Source organism: Protopterus annectens, chromosome 4.part0 (genome assembly GCF_019279795.1).
Source record: "Protopterus annectens isolate FY-2018-M chromosome 4.part0, PAN1.0, whole genome shotgun sequence".
Lineage (NCBI taxonomy): Eukaryota > Metazoa > Chordata > Ceratodontiformes > Protopteridae > Protopterus > Protopterus annectens.
Genome location: NC_056733.1, coordinates 1,403,079,904 through 1,403,102,857, shown reverse-complemented (window position 1 = coordinate 1,403,102,857; position 22,954 = coordinate 1,403,079,904). Strand labels below are relative to the sequence as shown.

Below are 22,954 nucleotides of genomic sequence, written 5' to 3'. Positions count from 1 at the left end.
TTGGGGGAGCACAAGATCCTTTCTTCTTTTGTACAGCTGCCAAAACATCAGGGTTTTCCCCAATGCTATTCCTGTCACCAAACAATTCTGTTAGCAGGGAAAACATCCAAGAAGGTGTCTGGAAGGAACAGAAGGCCACCTGCAGAATGCACTAAGGAGATGTTGCAAGGTGTCAGCAGACCCCCCCCCTTTTTTTTACCCCATTTCCAAAATCTCCTTAAACTTGGAGCCACCTTGGGGCAAGAATGGTGGGGGAATCGACATCTTCATCCTTCTCTAGATCTGACATGGAAGACATCTGAGAACAGTCTGAACGACTCTGCTACACTTGAGTTTATGAGAGTATCCCGGATGGGAAGAATCTAAACATGAGGAAAAATGCACTGGAACAAGTAACATGTGAGCTGGCCTGCAGGCATCTACCAATCCCTTTTTCCTGCTAAGAAAGTAAGAAATCAAACTTCCAAGCAACTGGTATCTAAGGCAGAGACTGAAGTCTGTATGTGAGCCAAGGGTGGTAAATGCAGTGGGGGCTACAACTGTGGCATCCTGATCTGATGGGGCATACCCTGTACTACAGAGACTGAGACCCACAGGAACTGAGGATGGGACTGAAAGGGTACGCACCAAAGTCCCAACTTCGTGTCAAGACCAATATACCAACTAAGAACAGCATCAACAAGACTGACCAAGAAGCCTTAAAGGCTCCAACATCAACAATGGCTCTACAGATTTCAAAGCCATCAGCAATGGCTCTGAAGGTAGCAGGTCCAAGACCGATGCTGATGGGTTGACCCCCAAGGTCTGGGACCAAAGGCTCATCCTTACCAATAGCATCTGAATTTAAATAGTAGATGCTTGCAATGGAGTCAGAATTAAAGATTCTGATCCAAATGTCTGAGCCCAAAAACAGAACTGCATCAAAGTCAGCACCAACAAAAATATAAACATCAATGGGCTCTCCAACTACTGGCCTCACAGGGACTACATTTTGGATCAACCTGAGAATCTAGAAGCAGGCATTGAAAAGCTTGATAACAAGGAAAGGCCTTTGTCTGCCCAAACACCAGAGAAGGGAGGGACTCAAGACATCATCAGTGCATGAAACCTGCAAACAGCCTCTGTGGTTTTCTGATGATCTACCAAAACAGAAACCCTTCAGTGGGACTTGACAGAGGAGGGCATGGAGGAACAAAGCTCTTCCTTACCTCCACATCTGATAAGGAAGGCACACATTCACACAATAACCCTCTTTCTAGAAGTCTTACACATGATCTTAAATGGAAGCTTATTAGCATTTTTCTGTGTTAAGACCTGGAAAGGAATCCTAGGTTGATTAGCATTACCACTCTCAACTTAGCCAAACTTGTCAAGTTTGTTTTTTGGCAAGCCATTTTTCCTACATGCCTAACTTCATAGTTCATAGATTCATAGGTTTATACTAGGCTAATGACCACCAGTGTCTTTAAAAGCCTAGACGTGCAACTCAACCCAGTTTTGTCCCAGAGTTCCTTGGATACCTATATGGTGGTTGTTACAGTAGTAAACAGGTAGCTATGGGTTAAGTGGAGGGGGGTATGTCAGTCAGGGATTAAGTTACTAAATGTTGACCACTGTCCATCAGAGACATGGGGGGCCAGACCAGGGGTGAATTTGTGATTTCACATCCAATGATCAAGTTTTCTTTTGAAGAATAGAGGAGGTTGGCATAATGGTTAAGGTGTTTACCTTAACAAATGCAAGGTACAGGGTTTGATTCTTGCATAGGGTCATTTGCAAGGCTTAAAATGGCCCAGAAGGGCAGTCAGCCTAGTACTAATCTATGAACCTATGTTATTATGCTTCTTTGAGATATTGACATTCCTTCTTTTGAGTCAAAAAAATACATGTTCCTTGTAGAGCCATGTGGAAAAGTTTTGTCACACATTTAAGTGTTAAGAATTTTTTAACTGGTGTCCCTGGTAAATACAGAGTCATACTAAATTGTTAGAGCAACTTACATATATGTGTGTGTGTGTAGATAGACTGATCCATATTTTGCTAATTTGCTCCACAATATAAGAGGCATTGTACTACATTTTGTAGATGGACAGACTGATCTTCAGTGATTGTTTATACTAGGATACACAGTTGTTGTTTGCAAAGGTGTGGGCTGTGCCAACTTGATTGACATTCCTGAGGAGCTGTCAATTAAGTTCAGTAGTTGCTTTTAAATACTATTTTTTATTCTCTGAAGACTAAAAAGCTTAAGAAGATTTAAGTAAAACTATATGAACTCTCAAATCGGGCATTAGCCCTCAACAAATCAGGGACAAATTTCAACAGAATCAGGGACAATCAGGGTCACTTTTAAAATCTTAGTGCTATTAACTTCAGACACTGACAGAATCAAGAGCATGCGAGTTAATACACATTTTCTGAAGTAAAGCAAGTCTATAACTTTTAATTATTGTAACCGATGGACATTAAACCATCTGCCTTTTTTATTTCGCACATCTCGTTAAGAACTTAAAAATGATTAAATTATGTCATATTTCTCAAGTGTATCTCATTATGAGGAACGTACCTCATTTGGGGTCTTAAAAAGTTAATGTTCCTCACAGTTCATAGCCTAGGACCTACAAAAGCCTAGCCATAACAATTCCCTGGATATTTCTTCCCACAATATTTACTTCCCTGGACCCCTGTCTAGCAGGGCGACTGACGTGATCCCCGGGTTGAATTTCCTATCTCCCATCCAATCGTCAAGGTTCCTTTCGAAGACGGCCAAGGAGGCGCTCTGCTTGACATGTACGGGCAGTCTATTCCAGAGTATGGGGAGTCTCTGCGTCAGGAACCTATCCCTCCAGCATGTTTTGTTCACTGTGATGACAAGGTTTAGATCCCTGGAGTGTGTGGCTCTGAGGGATTGGAATTTCTTTTAGGTGGAGCATGTCCAACAGCTCAGGGTTTGACATGGTCTTGTATGTTAAGCAGAAATCGCCTCTGAGTAGATAATATGCCACAGAGTATAGCTGGAGTTGTTTTAGACGGTCAGTATAGGGCATCTGCTTTAGGCCTATGATTCTTTTAGTGAGGTATTTCTGCAGCCTTTCCAGCTGTTGCAGATGTCTTGTGAGGTACATACCAAATGGGGCGTTGTACTCTATAATGGGTCTAATGAGGGATGAGTACAGTGGGACAATAACCTCCTTTATTCTGGATGAAAAGCCCTTAGTGATGAGGTGTGCCACATAGAAGGATTTCCTGACTGTTGTGGCGATGTGGTTATCGAAGGTGAGACCACTGTCCACCTGTGTCACTAAGTCTCTCATCACACTTTCGGTGTTTAGTGTACTGCCACCTATGTGGTAATTCATGGGTACAAGGTTTTTCCCAAAGGGGATAACTATACATTTCTTGGCATTAAGCTTGAGCCCATGGCTCTGGCACCAAGCATCTGTTTCTGTAAGGCCCTTTTGTAGAATATCCACATCATTTGGGGATTCATAGGTTCATAGGTAGGTAACTAGGCTATTGGCCCTAGGGCCTATATAAGCCTAGCCAAAGGTACCCTGGCTTTCGCCAACCAAGAAAATTATTTTCCTGTGCCACTGCCGAGCAGAGCCACAGAAGTGATCCCCGGGGTGAATTTCCTATCTCTCATCCAATCATCAAGATTTTTCTTGATCAGTGCTAATGAGGAGCTTTGTTTGATATAGATAGGTAGTTTGTTCCAGAGTATGGGAAGTCTCTGGGACAGGAATCTATCCCTCCAGCATGTTCTGTTTATTGTGGTGACGAGGTTTGGTCCCTAGCGCGTGTAGCTCATAGGGATTGGGATTTCTTTAAGTGGAGCATGTCTAAAAGCTCTGGGTTTGACATAGCTTTGTGTGTTAAGCAGAGATCGCCTCTGAGTAGGCGATATGCAACAGTGTAAAGCTACAGTTTTTTGAGACGGTCTGCATAGGGCATCTCTGAGGCCGGTAATCCTCTTTGTGAGGTATTTCTGTGGCCTTTCCAGTTGTTGTAGATGTCTTGTGAGGTACATACCAAAAGGGGCATTGTACTCTATAATGGGTCTAATGAGCGACGAGTAGAGGGGAACAATGACCTCTTTTTTCCTGGATGAGAAACCTTTTGTGATGAGGTGCGCCACATAGAAGGATTTCCTGACTACTGTGGCGATGTGATTATCAAAGGAGAGACTACTGTCCACCTGTGTCCCAAGGTCTCTTATCACACTTTCGGTGTTAAGTAGACTACCACCTATGTGGTAGTTCATGGGTACTGAGTTTTTACCAAAAGGAATGACAATGCACTTTTTGGCATTGAGCTTGAGGCCATGGCTTTGACACCAGGCATCTGTCTCAGCAAGGCCCTTTTGTAGGATGTCCACATCTTTTGGAGTTTTGATTATGGCTCCTAGTTTGCAGTCATCTGTGAACTTCGTTAGCTAAAGACCTTCTGTGTTGGCCTGTACTTCAGAGAAGTAGATACCAAACAGGAGAGGACCCAGGTCTGAACCCTGTGGTTCTCCACTTGTCACTGGTCTGAAGCTGGATTTGGAGTCTGCTACTTTCACAGTGTGGGTTCTGTCAGTGAGCCAGTTGGCAACCCATCTTGTGACATAGGGATTTATACCTAGTTTAGTGTGTTTATCTATAATTCCAGAGTGGGGAATGGTGTCAAAAGCCTTGGCGAGATCTAGATAGGCTGTGTGAACCACCTTACCCTCATCTACGGCTTTGGTGACTGCTTCAAAGAAGTCTGTCAGGTTTAGGAGACATGATCTGCCTTTTACAAACCCGAACTGGGTGGGGTCCTGAGTTTGGAGTTCCATGATGATACACTCCATAGCCTTGCAGACCAGGCTCATTAGGCTAATGGGGTGGTAGTTTCTGGGGTCTGTGGTGGCTCCCCCTTTGTGGAGTGGGATAACTGTCGCTGTGCGCCATTCAGTGGGCACATAGCCTGAGGTGAGGCTATGATTGAACATGGTACTTAGGTGGGGTGCCAGTTCATTCTGTAGTTCATGTAGAACACAGCCTGGGATGTCGTCAGGTCCCATGGATGCTGTGTTCTTGGCTTTGGAGAGTGTGTTCTTTTTACCTGTGCAGCCGTGATTACAGGAACTTTGCATTCTTCTGGTATAGAGATGGGCCCTTTAGGGGTGACAGAGGGGTAAAGTTAGCAATGAACCTATCTGCCAGGATGTTGGCAATATTCGTTGGTTCTGTATATTTAGTGCCATTGTGCTGTAACTCAGAGCAGATCTGAGTGTTGCCATTGAGATTCTTGACATAGCTATAGAATGCTTTGTGGTTGTCTTTAGAGTCAGTGGTGATTTTGTTTTCATAACTAGCTTTGGAGGATTTTATGAGGGATCTCAGCTTCTTACTGAAGCTGACCAGGGAGTTTCTCCAATCATGGGATTTTACTCTTTTTTGCAACAGTTTCTTTCTTCTGTTGTAGAGTTTGTTTATGGCAGGGGACCACCAGATTGGCTTCCTTTTTTTGGAGGACAGCATCTTGGTTCTGTTAGGGATTGCACGATCCATGCACTCATGTAAGTGCTTATAAAGTGCATTTCTGTAGGATTCAGCAGTCATACCTCTATTGTCCGTCAGCATGGGTGTCGTGAAGTTTGCCACTTCTGTCTTAAGAAGAGTGAAGTTGGCTTTGGAGAAATTTTTTTACTGTGGTTTCCCTAATGGGGGGTGGGGGAGGGATGTGGATGTCTAGGGTGATTTGCTTATGGTCGGATCTGACCAATGAGGAATTGACCTCTGGTGCGGAGCACCAGTTGCCCCTGTTGGTAATAACCAGGTCTAGGATATTGCTGCCCCTGGTGGGGGTATGGATAAGTTGATTCATAGCATTGGAATTTATGAATTCCAGAAAATGTTGAGCACAAGAGTTGGTACATGAGTAGTTTTCCCAGTTAATGGTAGGGTAGTTGAAATCGCCCATTATTAGGGTGTTAGGCTGTACCCTAATATTTTCCAGTGTATTAAGAAATGAGGAGTGGGAATCCTGGGGCATGGTGGGGGATCTGTAGCAAGCTACAATTTGGATTGTGGTCTTGCCCAGAGTTAGTTGCACTTGGATAATCTCAGATGCATTATGCTGAGCAACTAGCTTGGAGGTGTGGATATCCTTAATGAATATGGACACGCCTACGCCTTCAGTGTTTCGGTCCAGGTTAGGTGGCCGAAAGGTGTGGTATGAATTATAGCCTGGTAATGCAGGGGTACTCTCTGGAGCCTTGAACCAGGTCTCTGTCACTGCACAGATGTTGATGTTCTCCATTTTAAGGAGTGCCTCGAGAGAGTGCATTTTGAGGTTTAGACTTCTAGCACTGAGTAGCAATACCCTCAGATTCTTCTTGTCTGTACCTGTTAGGGTGGTGAATTTGTCATTTGAACCTTGCCTAAAAAAGGCACTATAGGGGTGGCTAGAGCCTTAGCCAGTATCCGGAATCCCAGGGGTGACAGGTGCAGGCCATCTCTGGCAAAGCATCGTGGCTTGTCGATCATGTCATCCCAGGCAGACAAATACTGGATCCCCTTAGAATGACACCAGAAGCTTAGCCAATTGTTGAAGTCAATCACTTTGTCCTTGTACTGTGGTATCATTCTGGGTGATGGCAGGATGCTACTCAGGGTTAGGGTCATACCTGCCTGGGCTACAAGATCGTACAGCTTCTCCATGTCCCTTTTCATGTAGTCCAAGGAGGTACGTCTCAGGTCATTCATACCAACATGGACAATGACAGAGTCATATTTGTACTTGTTGTGGAGTGACCTGAGTGCATGCATTACGTGGCGGATCCTGGCACCCGACAGGCAGCTGACAGTAACTTTCACCTTGGTTAGCCTGGTGAGTGGAACATCAGTGTGCCTGACTATAGAGTCACCTATGACTAGAGTGTTGGGTACGTTGTTATACCTTATGGGCTGTGGTTGAGTGGCACACTGAGTTTGTGGGCTATGTGTCATTTGGGTTGTGCTGGGGGGTGAAGGTTGCTTGTGTTTCTGCTTTGGAGGTCCCTGTTGCTTGGGCAGGTTTTTACTGAGAGCCTCCGCGAATGTAGGTGTGTGTTTTGTGTTTCTATGTGTGTGCTTTGGTGGTGTAGGTTTTGAGGGACTATGTGCTGAGTGTGGTGTGGTGCAAGTGTTTACCTTCTCCTCTTGACTGTCTAGTCCAGTCTTGGGTGACAGCTTTGCTTCCAGTTTGGCTATATAAGTGCATCTCTCACAGGTTGTAGTGTTGGGTGGTAGGAAGAGAGGGTTGTCTGTGTACATGAGGCAATTACTGCAAGGCCCCAAGATGCCCAGATTCATCAGGTAGACAGGAGAAAACACTGGGGGCTGACCCTTAGACATGCCTGGATAGGTGCTTGTTTGTTAAGTACTAGAAACTGTTTTCCTCTAGACAGTGAGGAAAGTTGAGTGCTGTAGTAATTTGTAGCTTATTTAGTGCTTACAATAAGTTCTGAACAAGTGCCAAAACAAAAATCTGGCTAGTTCTAAGAAACAAAATTAAGCTAGAAGGCTTCCCTCCAACACAGAAAGGCTTGGGCCCTAGAAGCCTACAAATAGTCCTTGACACCGCAAATCTATATCCAGGCTAGACTACCCACAGGAAAGGCAGGAAACAAGCTTAGAAAAAGTTTTTTTTTTTTTTTTTTTTTTTTTTTAGTGTAAAGAGAGAAAGGAGTAGCAGAAACTAAGCTGATTGGCCTTCTCAAATGTTCTCCCTGTACTGGGTAGAATGAGGTAATGACACTAGACTGGGAGGAGGGTCCCAGATCAAATTTACACTAGGGGCAGGCAACTGCAAAGCCACCAACTATAAAGAAATGTTTCTCACAGCTGAAAAGCAGCAATGAGCCTTTAAATGAAAGTTTTAAACAGCTAAAGGAGCCTCTAGAAAAAAGAGTTTAACTGCAACAAGTTACCAGAAACAAACAACTCAACAGATGCTTAATAAAAGTGGACAATTTCCAGTTAATGCCTCACAGACAGTGACACTAGCTAGAAAAATACACAGTACACAAAGTGCTATAAATAAAGAACAAAATAAACAAAAAACAAGATACTTAATGTTATATATTATAGCTCAGTGTCCTTCCTTCGATTAGCTCAGTGTAAAATGGCAGAACACTCACAACTGAACTTCTTAGGTAACAGAAAGTTGAAACCTGAGACAGCTTTTAAGAAAGAAATCTCAAAAGAACCAATGAGGTGTTTAGTCTAAGCTGTAGTCCAGGTGACCTCAGTCAGCCAATGACCTCAAACAATTCTCTCTCACTGAAATGCCTGATGGCTTTGGCTAAACCAAGATGTCCCTGAATATGTGCTCAGACATAGCCTCCACAAACACTAGGCCCAAATACAAGCCTGAATATGGAAATGCTACAAATATCCCCACTACTTAGAAACAAACTGCAGAAATTCAATAATAATGGATCCCAGTTTGCAGTCATCTGCGAACTTTGTTAGCCAGAGTCCCTTAGTGTTGGCCTGTACTTCAGAGAAGTAGATGCCAAACAAGAGCGGTCTCAGGACTGAACCCTGAGGTACTCCACTTGTCATTTGTCTGGAGCTAGATTTGGAGTCGGCTACTTTTACAGTCTGGGTTCTGTCAGTAAGCCAGTTGGCAACCCATCGAGTGATGCAGGGATTTATGCCCAGCTTAGTAAGTTTATCTATGATTCCAGAGTGGGAGATGGTGTTGAAGGCCTTGGCGAGTTCCAGATAGGCTGTGCGGACCGCGTTACCCTCATCCACAGCTCTGGAGACTGACTCGAATAAGTCAATCAGGTTTAGGAGACAAGATCGGCCCTTCACGAACCCAAACTGGGTGGGGTCCAGTGTTTGAAGGTTGCCAATGTCTTTGTTTATAAGTTCCATGATAATGTGTTCCATGCCCTTGCAGATCAGGCTCATCAGACTGATGGAATGGTAGTTCCTGGGATCCAAGCTGGATCCCCCCCTTGTGGAGTGAAGAAAAAGAGAAGTAAGCATCACAAATGTCATCAAAATGCTTCTCTATCCAACCAAAAGTACAGTTTTGTACCTACCATAAATGTAGATGTTCGAGTGTTCACACTGCTGCAGTCATTACACTTGGGTTATCCTGCCGTCAGGCGGTCCCGCAGTTGGGTTATCCTGCCATCAGGTGGTCCCGCAGTCGACCAGAGTTCCAAAGTCTTGGTCCGGCAATGGTTGCTGTCGCTTCTTCCCTGACGTCAGTGTGCCAGGGGTATAAAAGATGCATCCGATGCCATTTTCTTCAGTTTTTCTTGCCCCAGATGTCAGGTGCCCCCAAGTAGGTAGGCAATACATATTGCTAATAAAACATATATAAAAAATAAAAACAATACCTTCAGTTACAAGCAAATACACCACAAAGGTTGTATAGGATAGAAAGGTATAGATAAGTCCAGCTAGGACAGAGGGGATGGAGGGAGTGTAACCTGGACTGCAGCAGTGTGAACACTCTAACATCTACATTTATGGTAGGTACAAAACTGTACTATGTTCATCGTGTTACACTGCTGCAGTCATTACACTTGGGTAGAATCCAAAAGCTAAGGTTAGGTGGCTGGTCTATAAAGAGCTAGGATTGGCTATGAGGCCCTGCAGAACTGCAGTGGCAAATCCTGCTCTGGATTTAGAGTAAAGAGGAAAGTGGTAATGCTTGGTAAAGGTGTGCACTGAACTCCAAGTTGCAGCCTCCAAAATTTCCTTGGTTGGTACTGCTCGGAGAAAGGCTGTTGAAGTGGCTGTTGCTCTGGTAGAATGTGGCCTAATGTTATTAGGGACTTATTTTCCATGCTGTGTGTTGCAGTAATGAATACAGTGTCCTATCCATTTGGAAATGGTCTGCTTTGAGATAGCCTTGCCCTGTGATCCTGCAGCATATGCTACAAACAGTTGCTCAGTTTTCCTGAAAGCTTTTGTTTTGCCCAAGTAGAAGCATAGCTGCCTGTGTATGTCCAAAGAGTGCAGAAGTTTATCCCCTTTATTCTGGGGGTTTGGATAAAAAGTTGGCAAATGGATGGTTTGGTTAAAAGCCACACTAGATACCACCTTTGGCATAAAGGTAGGGTTTGTCCTTAAAGAAACCCTGTCCTGATGAAACATTATAAAAGGTTCCACTGCCATTAATGCCTGTAGCTCTGAGACTCTTCGTGCTGAAGTTACTGCCAGGAGCAGAGCTGTTTTCCATGATAAAAATTTTAGATCGGCTGTATTGGCTGGCTCAAAAGGTGGCAAGGTCAGTTTTTCCAAAACAAAATTGAGGTCCCAAGTTGGTGTTGGTGCTCTCCGGGGCGGTCTTATGTTTTTAGCTCCTCTGAGGTACTGCTTTAGCAAGGGATGAGAGAATAAAGGAGGATCCGTGTTGTAATGAGCTGAAATGGCAGAGGCGTGGATCTTAATTGATGAGAAGGATAGGCCTTTGTCTAGCATCTCAGTTAAGTATTGTAAAATCTGAGGGATGTTTGGGACAAGAGGGTCAAGGCTTTGAGCCTGGTTCCAGGCACAGAATCTCTTCCATTTTTCTGAGTAAGATTTCCTGGTGCTAGGCCTCCTGGCCTCCAAAATGACATCCAAAACAGCTTTAGAGAGAGGTGTTGCCTGTTTGACTAATGAATCTGCCATGCAGCCAGGTTTAGGGTTTTGAGCTGACCGTGCAGGATCTGATTGTTTTGTTGAGTCAGAAGGTGTGAAATTTGAGGCAAAATCCAGGGTGGGCCTTGAGCTAAGTTCTTTAAGATTGGGTACCAGTGCTGGCGTGGCCAGTCTGGAGCAATCAGGATCATCTGTGGTTTTTCTTGTCTGGCTTTTAGGAGTACCTTTGAAAGGAGAGGCAGTGGTGGGAAGGCATAAACTTTTAGGCTTTTCCAGCTGAACGAAAGAGCATCCACTTTCCATGCTTGTGTGTGGTAAGTCCTTGTGCAGAATTTTTGTAGTTGGCAATTCAGTGGGGAGGCAAAAAGATCTATGTCTGGGCACCCTCATTTTTGTTACCATGCTGAAGATTTGTGGATTCAATTTCCATTTGAGGGTCCAAGATATTTCTGCTTAGATAGTCTACCAGAGTATTTTTCTTTCCTGGCAGGAATTGTGCTTGCAGATGAACTTGATAAGTTAGAGTTGTGTTCCACAAGGTCATGGCTTGCCTGCATAGGGGATAAGAATGAGTGCTTGTTTATGTACCACATTACTGTGGTGTTGTCTGTCTTTAATAATAATTGTCCTGGATGCAGAAGGTCCTTGAAAGCGGTTATTCATTTTGAACAGCCATCATCTCTTTGTGATTGATGTGAAGATGCATTTGGTCTGTGGTCCACTTGCCCTGAATACATTTTCCTGCCATGTGTGCTCCCCAGGCGAAATCCGAAGTATCTGTTGTTAGAGTCTGCCTGGCTGTGGGTAGAGTGAAAGGCTGACCCTTGTTGAGGTGACATGCCTGTGCCCACCACTGAAACTCCTGTTGTAGGCAGGGAATTATTGGTATTACTGTTTCTAAACTGTGAGAGTGCTGAGTCCAAACACGTTTTAGGTACCATTGTAATTTCCTCATATGCAGTCTGGCATATGGAATTAGTAGTATGCAGGATGCCATGAATCCCAGGGCCTGAAGAATTTTTCTTGCAGGCAGATGGGACTTTTTTGCCAGCAATTGAAAATATTGAGTCAGTTGTCCTTGTTTGTCTGGCGTGAGATAAGCCATCTGGGCCATTGTATTTAAGCTGGCACCCAGGAATATTATCTGTTGTGAGGGCATGAGTTTTGACTTCTTTTCATTTACTGTGTACCCTAGAGAAATTAGCAACCTTTTTACAAACGCCAGATGCTTTAGAAGAATGTCCTTTCTCTCTGCTTGAATGAGGCAGTCGTCCAGGTATGGATATATTTGAATTCCTTTTTGTCTGCAAAATGCAACTACTGGTGCCAGGCACTTTGTAAAGACCCTGGGCGCAGTAGATAAGCCAAAGGGCAGTGCAGAGAATTGGTAGTGCATTGTACCAGCTTTGAATCTGAGGTATCTTCTGCAATCTTGTCTGATAGGGACATGCAGGTATGCCTCTTTGAGGTCCAAAGTAACAAGCCAAGCCTTCTTGCCCAGCATGGGAAGAAGCTGCTGTAGTGTCAACATTTTGAATTTCGGAACATCTGGGTAAGTATTTAGAGTTAAAAGGTCTACTATGGGTCTCCAGGCTTTGTCCTTTCTGGGGACCAGGAAGAGTCTTGAGTAAAATCCTTGTCCTTGTTCCTGCTGTGGTACTTTTTGAATAGCTCTCATGTCCATGAGGGCTGAAATTTGTTTTTGAGCCTCTGCCCATTGATTTTGTGGCAGGTTTGGCATTCCTTTTAGCCTTGGTAAAGTGTGAAAGTGGAACCTGTAACCTTGAGACACAATATTCAGAACCCATTTGTCTTGGGTGATTGTTTGCCAATTTTGAGAAAAAAGTGCTAGTTTCCCCCCTAAGGGGGCTGCCAAAAGGGAAGTGCTTGGCATACGAAAGGGGACGTCATTGGGACTGTTTCCTGTAAGGTTGAGACTTGTCCTCACCTCCTTTTGGGGTTGAGGTACCCCACTGTCGTTGTCTGTAAGAGCCTTGGGATTGAGATCTGCCTCTTGGGCATCTGTATCTGCCTCTCTGTGGCCTGTCTGACACTGGAAAGGACCAATTCTTTGTAGGCCAATTTCTGCTAAATCGATGTGGCTGTACCTGTAAGAAATCTTTGACTGTTTGCATAGATTTAGATTTATCCTCCATTTTCTTTAACACCTCTTCCGCCTTAACACCAAACAATGCATCATGCTGTACAGGAGCATCCAATAATTTTGCCTTAACATGATCAGGTAAACTCTGGTCTTTTAACCAAGCATGTATTCGAATCACAGAACCTGTAACTGCGGCTCTACAAGAGGCCTCTAAAGAATCAAAACCACATTGCAGAGTGTGTTTTCCCACCTGTTCAACTGCATGCAATAAATCCTGCATTTCTTTATAGTCAGGAGCTTCTGAGCTTGTAAGCATTTTCTGTTTTAACTGAGCCATTAAATATTGTTGGTACTTAAGCATGTGAAACTGGCAATTTAAAGCCCTTACTGTTAAAGTTGCAGAAGTGTAAACTTTCTTCCCCCATCTATCCAATGCTCTAGAATCTCTGTCAGAGGGGACTGGATTTTTTGCAATGGAAGCTTTAACCCCTTTGGGACCCTGGGAAATGGTTTCTGGGTCAGCAGAAGGGTTTTTATAAAGAAACTTGTGAGAGTCAGGGACTCTATAATACCTATCTGGTTTGGCTGGTGCAGGGGGAAAAGAATCAGGAGATAAGCTGGATTCAGTGAACACATCATCCACAATATCTAACACAGGCGGAATAGCAAGGGGCCTGTGCTGAGGCAATAAAAGGAAGTCCCTGAGCCTTTTCTTGGATTCTGAATAATCCTGACTTTCCCAATGGAAATGCTCCCTCATGGTATGTAAAGTTTCCCCAAAAGAGTAATTCTCAGGAGGGGAGGCTGCAGGGATAGAATATTCAGCATCAGAGTCCTCATAGGGGGGAGAGAGTATCCCTGGTCTGAAGAGGAATCAGAAGAAATGGAAACCTGATCAGAAGAATCATAGTCTGTATCCTGCCTAGGCCTTTTCTCAGGAGGGGGATGGGAACCCCTGATTAGAGTAATGAGGTCTTCGGCCATTTTGATCTGTTTCTTAGGCATGGTGGACTGTCCAGGAGAATGCTGTACTTGCTTCTTTGTCTTTAAAAAGGTGTCTCCACAAAGGTGGAGCCTCTACGGACCCTGGGAACTATCGCCCCATAAGCCCGACTAGCTTAGTCTGCAAGGCTATGGAGAGGATCATCATGGAGCTCATAAACAAAGACATTGGGGACCTACAGTCACTAGATCCTACCCAGTTCGGCTTTGTCAAGGGCAGATCCTGCCTTTTGAACCTGGTTGACTTCTTCAAAACGGTCACCAAAGCCATAGATGAAGGGAAGGTAGTCCACACAGCCTATCTGGACCTTGCAAAGGCATTTGACACAATACCCCACTCGGGCATCATAGATAAGCTATCCAGCTTAAATATAAACCCCTATGTCACAAGATGGGTCGCAAACTGGCTCAAAGACAGAACCCACAGAGTGAGAGTTGCTGGAGCCATGTCAGACTCGAAACCGGTCACAAGTGGCGTCCCACAGGGTTCTGTCCTGGGACCACTCTTGTTCGGTATATACTTTTCCGAGGTACAGGCAAACGTGGGAGGACTATGGCTCACCAAGTTCGCAGACGACTGCAAACTGGGCGCCATAATCGACTCACCAGCTGACACAAACATCCTTCAAAAAGGTCTCACAGAGACAGATAACTGGTGCCAGTGCCATGGTTTAAAGCTAAATGCCAAAAAATGTATAGTCATACCCTTTGGCAAAACAATGTGCCCACAAATTACCACATAGGCGGAAACCCATTAAGTACAGAGAAAGTTATTAGGGACCTGGGGTCCCAAGTTGATAGCAATCTCTCCTTTGAAAACCACATTGCCAAAGTGGTTAGAAAGACCTTCTACATAGGCCACCTCATCACGAAGGGTTTCACATCTAGATCAAGAGAGGTAATTGTGCCCCTTTATTCATCCCTCATCAGGCCCATCATAGAATACAATGCCCCTTTTGGGATGTACCTTACCCGACACCTGCAGCAATTAGAAAGACCCCAAAAGTATCTCACCAAGAGGATCAAGGGTGTCAAACAGATGCCATATGTTGCTCGGTTAAAAAAACTCCAGCTCTACTCAGTTGCATACCGCCTACTTCGAGGCGATCTATGCCTGACATACAAAGCTATGTCAAATCCAGAATTAATGGACATGCTCCACCTCAGTAAATCTAAATCCCTTAGAGCCACACGCTCGAGGGACTTGAACCTCAGCACAGAAATAAATAGAACTTGCTGGAGGGACAGGTTCATAACCCAGAGGCTCCCTTCGCTCTGGAATAGAATTCCAGTTCATGTGAGGCAGAGCACCTCACTGAATCTCTTCAAGAAGAATCTCGATAGGTGGATGGGGGATCGTAGGTTTGTCCCAGGGATTACTCCCGTGTCACTATTAGACAGAGGCACAGTAAACTAAACCTTAAAAAGGGCACAGTATACTCAAATCAAGGGGTGGCGTAGGCCATACAGAATCGGGCTAGGCTTATAATTGCCCCAGGGCAGATAGCCTAGTATGAACCTATGAACCTATAATGGTGTTTTTGTCTTGGCTGTTGCTTTAATGGTAAGTTGTGAAGGTCTGAAAACACCCTCAGAAGCCGATGCCTGCTCAGCGGCTCCGGACCCATCTGAGGGATTAGTTTCCGTAGGCCCAATACCTTGAGTTTCCAGAGGCCTAGTTGTCTCCATGTGGGAGTCTGAGGTGGCCTGTGGTTCTGAGGTAGCGGGTGTCAGGGGCTGCAAAAGCGCCTCACTGAGAACTGGCGAACTGGCGACTGGCCTAGAAGAGGCTTCGGCGTCGGTTTTGGACCTCAGATGCCTGTCTTTATCCTTGTCTTTGCGTTTTTTATGAATTGCGGTCGTCAGTTGTTCCGACGGCATTGTATAATTGAACCTTCGGCCAAAGTAGTGCAAAGCAAAATCAAAACGTCGTTTTTATAGTGCGTTTGTTAAATCTAGCACAGAACCGATAACTAGTGACATCATGATCAGGGCCTAGGCATGAAATACAGTAAGAGTGGAAGTCCTTATGAGGTATTTGCTTCCCACAATAAATACAATTATTAACTTTTTCTGACATCGGTCTGAGGCAAGAAAAAAGTTTCCCCAACGGGGTACTTAGCTTTATTGAAGACTTCGGATCTGAAATTCGACTTCGAAAATCACAGGAGTCGGCCGACTGGCACTTCGAACTGCTTTTGCTTTGGGCACCGCGCAGCAAGATAGACTGAAGATAATGGCGTCGGATGCATCTTATATACCCCTGGTGCACTGACGTCAGGAAGAAGCGACAGCAACCAACGCTGGACCAAGACTTTGGAACTCTGGCCGACTGCGGGACCGCCTGACGGCAGGATAACCCAAGTGTAATGACTGCAGCAGTGTAACACGATGAACATCATATGTTGCCTATCCAGAGCTGGGATATTGCCTCCCAACCGAAGCTGTGCAGGACAGCCCAGTTTTCACACACTTTTTTTTTGTCCTGCTGCAACCATGAACAGGGCATTACATATCCCATTTTCAACAGATATTTCAAATCTGTACTATAGATTGTGGCAATGCATGGCTGTTATCAGGATTGGACCATGCAGAATTTGCAGCACTTTTGATTTAAATGAGCAGCAATAGTTCTGCAGCTTTTTGTTTCCTTCAGCTTGAGAAGTATTGTAGTCAGTGAGTTGCAGTGCACTTGTCCCTCAAGTCCTTCTTCTATGTACACGTCTGCAGTTGGCTTCCATTTGCACACTGGTGTAGTGCTTCAGTTTCTGCTGGGAAAATGATAAACAAGTAAAAAGAAAATGACTAATAAGAACACAGTGCACTGTTATAACAGTAAGAAAATTTAATACTGTTTCTACAGAAAAAAATCTATTGATGGTTTACTGTTTTCACTAAGGAATTCACCAAAGAGGTGACAGACTAGTGCAAGACAATAAATAGGTAACAATGACTTTTAACTTCCAATCCATTCCACTTTTGCAGGGGAGCTGCAGCTCTGTTGTCCACTTGTGGAGATATTCGCATTTAGAACAGATTACAAAAGACAAAGAAGGTACCTCATAAAAGTAACTGACTTGTCCAGAAAACACACAGCTTTGAGCCTCTTTCATGATTCATTCCTATATTTTGAACAGGTGGGGGAATGGGGGTTGAAGGAGTGTAATAAGCAACATTATGTTTGCTTTTGTATTATATTTTGATGAAAAGTGCAAGTTCTGTAGTTTGCAAAAATCATTTGCAATAAATACTACAACAGATGGATGCAGAATCCAAAAGCCTTATCGGGCAACATTTTGCTTTTCAACTCTCTACATTATGATTCCTTCTTGTTAGGCTCTCTCTAAAACAAGCTGTTCAGGTTTTTCAGGGGAAAAAAAGAAAAAGAAAAATATATATAATAAAAATGGAAAGAAGAAAAAAAAACTTTACACATTAGTATCACAGTGTTAAGGGGAGAGGTAAAATGGGAAAATGCTGACTATGAAACAAATGCAACAATCCTTTGAAACTTCACAAAGAAAATTAGTAAGTCAAAGTATGAAGACAGCAAAGAGTCAACAGTTTCCTAGTCACGGTGATCAAAAACAAATGAGCTGGGAGCAGTTTCTCTGAATTAATTTGCATTTAGCAGGGCACCACCTGAAAAATAAACTTTATTGCATAACATTTTGGGTAAACAGAAGAGGCCAGCAGCTAGGGAAGGTTTAAGATGCTGAGATTCCCAAGTATTACTGGCCTCGCAATGGTCGACAAGGATAGACCTCCTCATCTCACATCAATTACTTCGATACCTATACCTTCTGTACTCTATGTGTTTTCCTAATAAATGCAAATAAAGGAATCTAGGTCTATTTTTCTCATAAAATATGAATCTAAAGTGCTGTATATGGATCTGCTGAAACCAAACTTTTCTTCACGACACCAAGACAATTTGCTAATGCATTTTAGGTAATGAAAACAGGGACCATCAAGGCATGCAGACACAAATACTGTGGGCAAATGAAGGCAAAGATTAAGGCTTGTCAAAGTACAATTCATAATTAAAAAGAATATATATAAAATTTAATACCAGAATATGTAAAAATATAATGAGCAATGTGTAGAAAGACTGGACATCTTCAAAGTAGTCTCAAGAACATCTTCAAAGTAGTCTCAAGAACACGGTTAAACTCTGAAGTTGAGAAATATCATTTTAAGCATGTCCCGGTCTGTTGGTAAGGTACTATTCAGAACTTTTCAGTGTTGTCTTTGTCATGGTTCCACATCAGATGTTAACACACTCACCATGTTCTAATGACTTGTTGAAGCAAACTTAAGCAATATTGTTGCATTAGTAATTCCTTAAAAAGACGCACACAAATTGCAACAAACTTAGCAACACTAGAATATACAATTGCATTTTTCAGGTTTATTGAACCAAACATTTTCAAAAAAATAGTACATAAAAATTTAATATTATGATCATTAAATACTATTCATATTTGTAGCTCTTGTATTAAAAAGTGCATTCCTATATTGTGTACTGCAAAGTCATTCAGTCCAAAAAGGGTGATGCAACCTGCCAAAAGTTAAACTGCATGGGGTGGGTGGGATTACTGAATTGTGTTGGAAAAAGCCCACTTTAATCTTCAAAAAAAAAAAAAAAAAAAAAGCTTGCAAATGGATTTTTTTCATTTGTTGTACCTGGTGATTCAGCACAACTGACACAATATGACTGAATAACAAGTTTACCAAATTCAAGCTGGACATACTGACTGTTCAGAAAATGAATAGACTAGATTATCTAGTCAAGGGTAATAAATGAAAGTTCCTTGTAGCAAGAGACTCTAATCAATATACTGTGCCAGCCATCGGAATCCTTCTCCATAGCCTTGTCTCTTAAGGACACTGCACATAAAGACTTCTAGAGGTCTTGCATTCAACTCCTTCAGTGACATTTTTCCCTAAAAATACAAAATTGGACAACCTCAATATTTTTCAAATCAAATTACCATCAAGTACCTACAACAAAGTTGCACTTAAATATACATTGTTTAATGGAATTTACATACTACTGTCTGTGTTGAAGCATACCAACAAATACCAATAAAGAGAATGTGAAGACAGCACAGCAGTGTAAAATTAGTTGATAAAACAGTACATCACTACATCTGGGCTTTCTTGCGTGTTGAGGTATTGGCCCATGCATTTTTTTTCAAAGCTGCCATCATCCCTGCAAAAGTTAGCATTGACAGTACACAAATAAAGGTACCCTAGTTGGCTCCAATAAAAGTAGCTTGTGTATGTACACACTTTAGTTGTACAAGGTAGAGATGAACCTCAACTTGGAAATGTGTACTACTGAAAGACGCTTTTTACAGCTTAAAACTCAAGATTATAAAGCTAATTTATGAAAAAAAAACTGCAAAACTAATGCAAGAGAAAGCAGAAACACTTCCAACAACATTATGGGGGCTGGGGTGGGAAGACTTACTGATAACGGGACCACTCATTAAAAATGTACTCTTAAGCTAGTGTCTGTTTTACTAATTTGACTCTCACCTGCTCAAGTTTCAACTACTCAACACTGATCACTCAACTCGTACTACATTCATGAACAGCAAGTTTAAAAGAAGAAAAAAAGTGTTTTTTGTAAGGGGGGCAAGTCACCGTAGCACCTACCAACAGGGGGGTTCTGTCCCTACAACCTTGATCTGTACAGCATACTGCCCCTTAGGTCATACACACTCAGAGAAAATATAGTTAAAAAAACAACTTGTGAACTTGAGTGTCTCACAGTGGAATATTCAAATTGGCTTTCAGCTTTACGTAGATGAACCATGAAAGAAAATCCTTAAGCATACTACAAAACTGCACTATCTTCACTGAGAAGGATCACTGTGACAGTAAATTACAACACTTCAGTAAAATCAGATGAGTTAAAAAGTGCCCCAAAGTTGTGGATAGTTAAAAGGATCCAAAAGCACATCCATACCAAACTTGCCCTACCCTTAGACTGGGCTTCTAGCTCACAGTATCTTGTGAAAGTGTGGACTACACCTGAAGTTCTAAACTGTAGCATGTCTTGACTGGAAACACTTTAGCAAGTATTTTGCACATGTGTGACTGACCTTACTGATGGGGAAGCAGTCATCAGTAACTTGAGAGAGTATGGGGTAAAGCTGACTATGAACCATGTTAAGGAGAATATCTTTCAAGTTTTTTCCCTTATTAATTGTCATCCATAGTGTTTTTTTAATTCTATACGTTTTAATAAAACAAAACATGTCTTGCCTGCCTAAGGCTTAATACAAAAGCAGTTAGCCTTACACAGCTGCTAGATTGTCTACAATATGATGAACACAAGTACACTGCCTTCCCAAGGCTTAATGCAAGTGCAGTTAACCTTACACAACTACTGAAATAAAGGACATAGTGAATGAGATGTAATAAAGCAAGACATTGTATTTCTTATACATATAGTACTTCATCTGCGTGAATACACAACACTGAGGGAACTTGCACATCTGCTGCTCTTTACACACAACCGTGTGCTTGTCCACACCATTCCCACAATAGAAAAATGGTAAACTATTAGTCTAGTAAAATACCTTAATAATAAGACTTTAATTTCAATTTTCTGACCCTAACACTTGCTTTACTCCGGAAGTCTCTCTTTGTGCATGCGTGAAGTGATAGTCTGCTAATACACAAGAGTCTCCAGAGTGAAGAGTTGTTTGTAACTTGGTGACAACACTCCACTATCAAAAGTATTAGCCTCATCCATCCTGTACGTTTGGGTGCATTGCAATATCATCTTGCTGCTGTTTACCACTTTGTATTTCTTCAAAGTCTAGCCCTACATACTGTAGCCACACAATTATCCCTTCAGCCAAACATCTTGTTCGTGCTTTTAGCAAAATAGATTTCCTTCTTAGACCACGTTTTTCCTTTTATATGTTCATTGCAGCTACAATTGTGACAGTTTTCTGTAGTACATTTGTTTCATGCAGCTGTATCACATGAGACCGACTTGTGGGTACAATTATTTATCTAGTAAGGTACTTACTGTTGTATATTTAAATCACAGTAGAATTATTTGCTTTTCAACAGTTGTGGTTGGATCCATACAAAATGCTTTTGTCCTTCTCACATGTATTGTACTAACGGTTGCACATTTTCAGTGTATGTTCCAACCAGTGCACCAGCTCTATGCAATTACTGTATTTTCTGCTGTATATTTAAATGGTGCTGAATGTAACATATTTTTATAAACTGTTGAGTGGCTCGTAGAAAACATGATTATTTTCTCTGACATTTTATGTTAGTCTTCTTAACCTTCTAATACCAATGTGCCCTACTCTCTTTCTGTTACCATTCTAGATACCCAAAAGCAAATACCCAGGATGTCTTCTACAAAATAAAAAAGTGTCACGTCTACCTGCCTACCTACAGCTTAATGTAAGCGCAGTTAGCCTTACACAGTTGTTGTAATAAGGCACAGTGAACACGGTTATAACTAGCTTTTCTTTTTGTTCCTAACTACAAAAACACAAATTATTTCTCATATACAAAGTACTCAGCTTAGGTGAATACAGGCTGAAGGAACTAGTTTGGCTGCTGTTCTTTACTTGCATCAGTATGCTTGTTTTTCAGCACTGTGCATGCATGAAGTGATGGTCTCCTGCTAATAAGAGTGTTGCCAGTTTTGCTTCTCTCCCTCAATCCCAATCCCATGGCTGGCCCCATACAGTTATTTTGAACCCACCCATCTCCAACATTTCATACCACCCCTTGAAGAACCCAACAACATGCTTACAATTACATACACAATTTTTGCATCACATCTCTAAATCCATTTTAAAGAAAAACAAAGAATCCTCAAAGAAACAGACAACTTATTTACAAAACATGCATAAGCTTACATTGCCTTTCTAATGTCTTTCTTTAATCTAACAGATATAATCTTTAATTAATAGTATATTTGAACAAATTTATATTTTCATAAGTAAGAGTTTACATTTATAGTCACAGTTGTACACAAACTCAGACAACATCCACTCACAGTTGCATGTAGTAAAAGCAGTCTCTCCTTAGTCCTAAAGCCAGTTTCATTATCTCATTCAAGATGCTCCTTCCACTTCTACGTCAGTGTCTCTATCAAGCAGTTTCATATTTTATTTATTTATTTAACATTTTGTTGACCAGGAAAGTCCAACTAGGCTTCACAGAGCCTGTTTTCAGCGGAAGCCTGGGGAGAAATGCTCCAGATGCATGTCTTTAGAATGTGGGAGGAAACCCACGCAAATACAGGGAGAACATGCAAACTCCGCACAGAAGGCACACCAGCCGAGAATCGAACCGGAGAACCTCTTGCTGTGAGGCGACAATGTTAACCGCTGCACCATTGCGCCACCCTATATATAACATATATATATATAACACTTCCCCTTTATCCCAATCTCATAGCTACATTCAAAATTCATCCTATACTCAACATTTCAATCTTCATCCCTACTTACACCTAGAACCATACCCACAAAAAGATTTATATAGCTGTCTTTAACTTCAAATTTTAACTGCTTGACCAAAAAAAGTTCTATATTCATCTCTCAAATGTTCAGTTAAACAAAGCATCTATTAAAAAAAATCTTATCATCCATCCACAAGGCTTCCAATCATGTCACTTCATCTGCTACCCTGCAAACCTCTGGAGTTATACAGCCCAATTCTGATTCCACCAGTATAACCACAAATCTTACCTCACCTCTCAATAAATACTACAACCACTATGACAACCCACAGAAACTCCACAACTGTATTATTTACACCAACGTACGCAGCATTACTACTGAAATCTCCAAATTGCTTCTCTGGATTGCAACATACAACTCAAATTAGAACTCACAGGAGTTCGAACAATGTAATATCAAACCATGAAGTTCGAAACCCAAGAATTACAAAAACACAGAACAGCAATTTTTTTCCTAGGGAAAACAAATACTGTTCCGGTACAAAAAAAAAAAAAAAAAAAAAAAAAACACACTTTAAACAAACTAATGCACACACCCCTACTTAAATATACCAACTCCAAAAAGTACAGTTTTGTACCTACCATAAATGTAGATGCTCGAAGATCCACATTGCTGCAGTCCTTACACTTGGGTAGTCCGCTGTCCTCGGTCGGCCCGAATATCAAAGTATAAGGCTGACGTCGGTCAAGGCGCATTTGACTGACATCAGG

At 42.3% G+C, this 22,954-nt stretch overlaps 1 protein-coding gene across 2 annotated transcripts in view; it reads right to left on the bottom strand.

Annotated features, from left to right (window-relative positions):
- Positions 1–18,119: 18,119 nt before the first annotated feature.
- Positions 18,120–22,954, bottom strand: part of SAR1B (secretion associated Ras related GTPase 1B) — a 654,985-nt gene continuing 650,150 nt past the window's right edge. For both annotated transcript variants that reach the window (XM_044069235.1, XM_044069236.1), the window contains exon 7: positions 18,120–18,674. In XM_044069235.1, the coding sequence (XP_043925170.1) occupies positions 18,558–18,674 (117 nt within the window). In that variant the 3' untranslated portion in view covers positions 18,120–18,557. The remainder of the gene's footprint in view (positions 18,675–22,954) is intronic.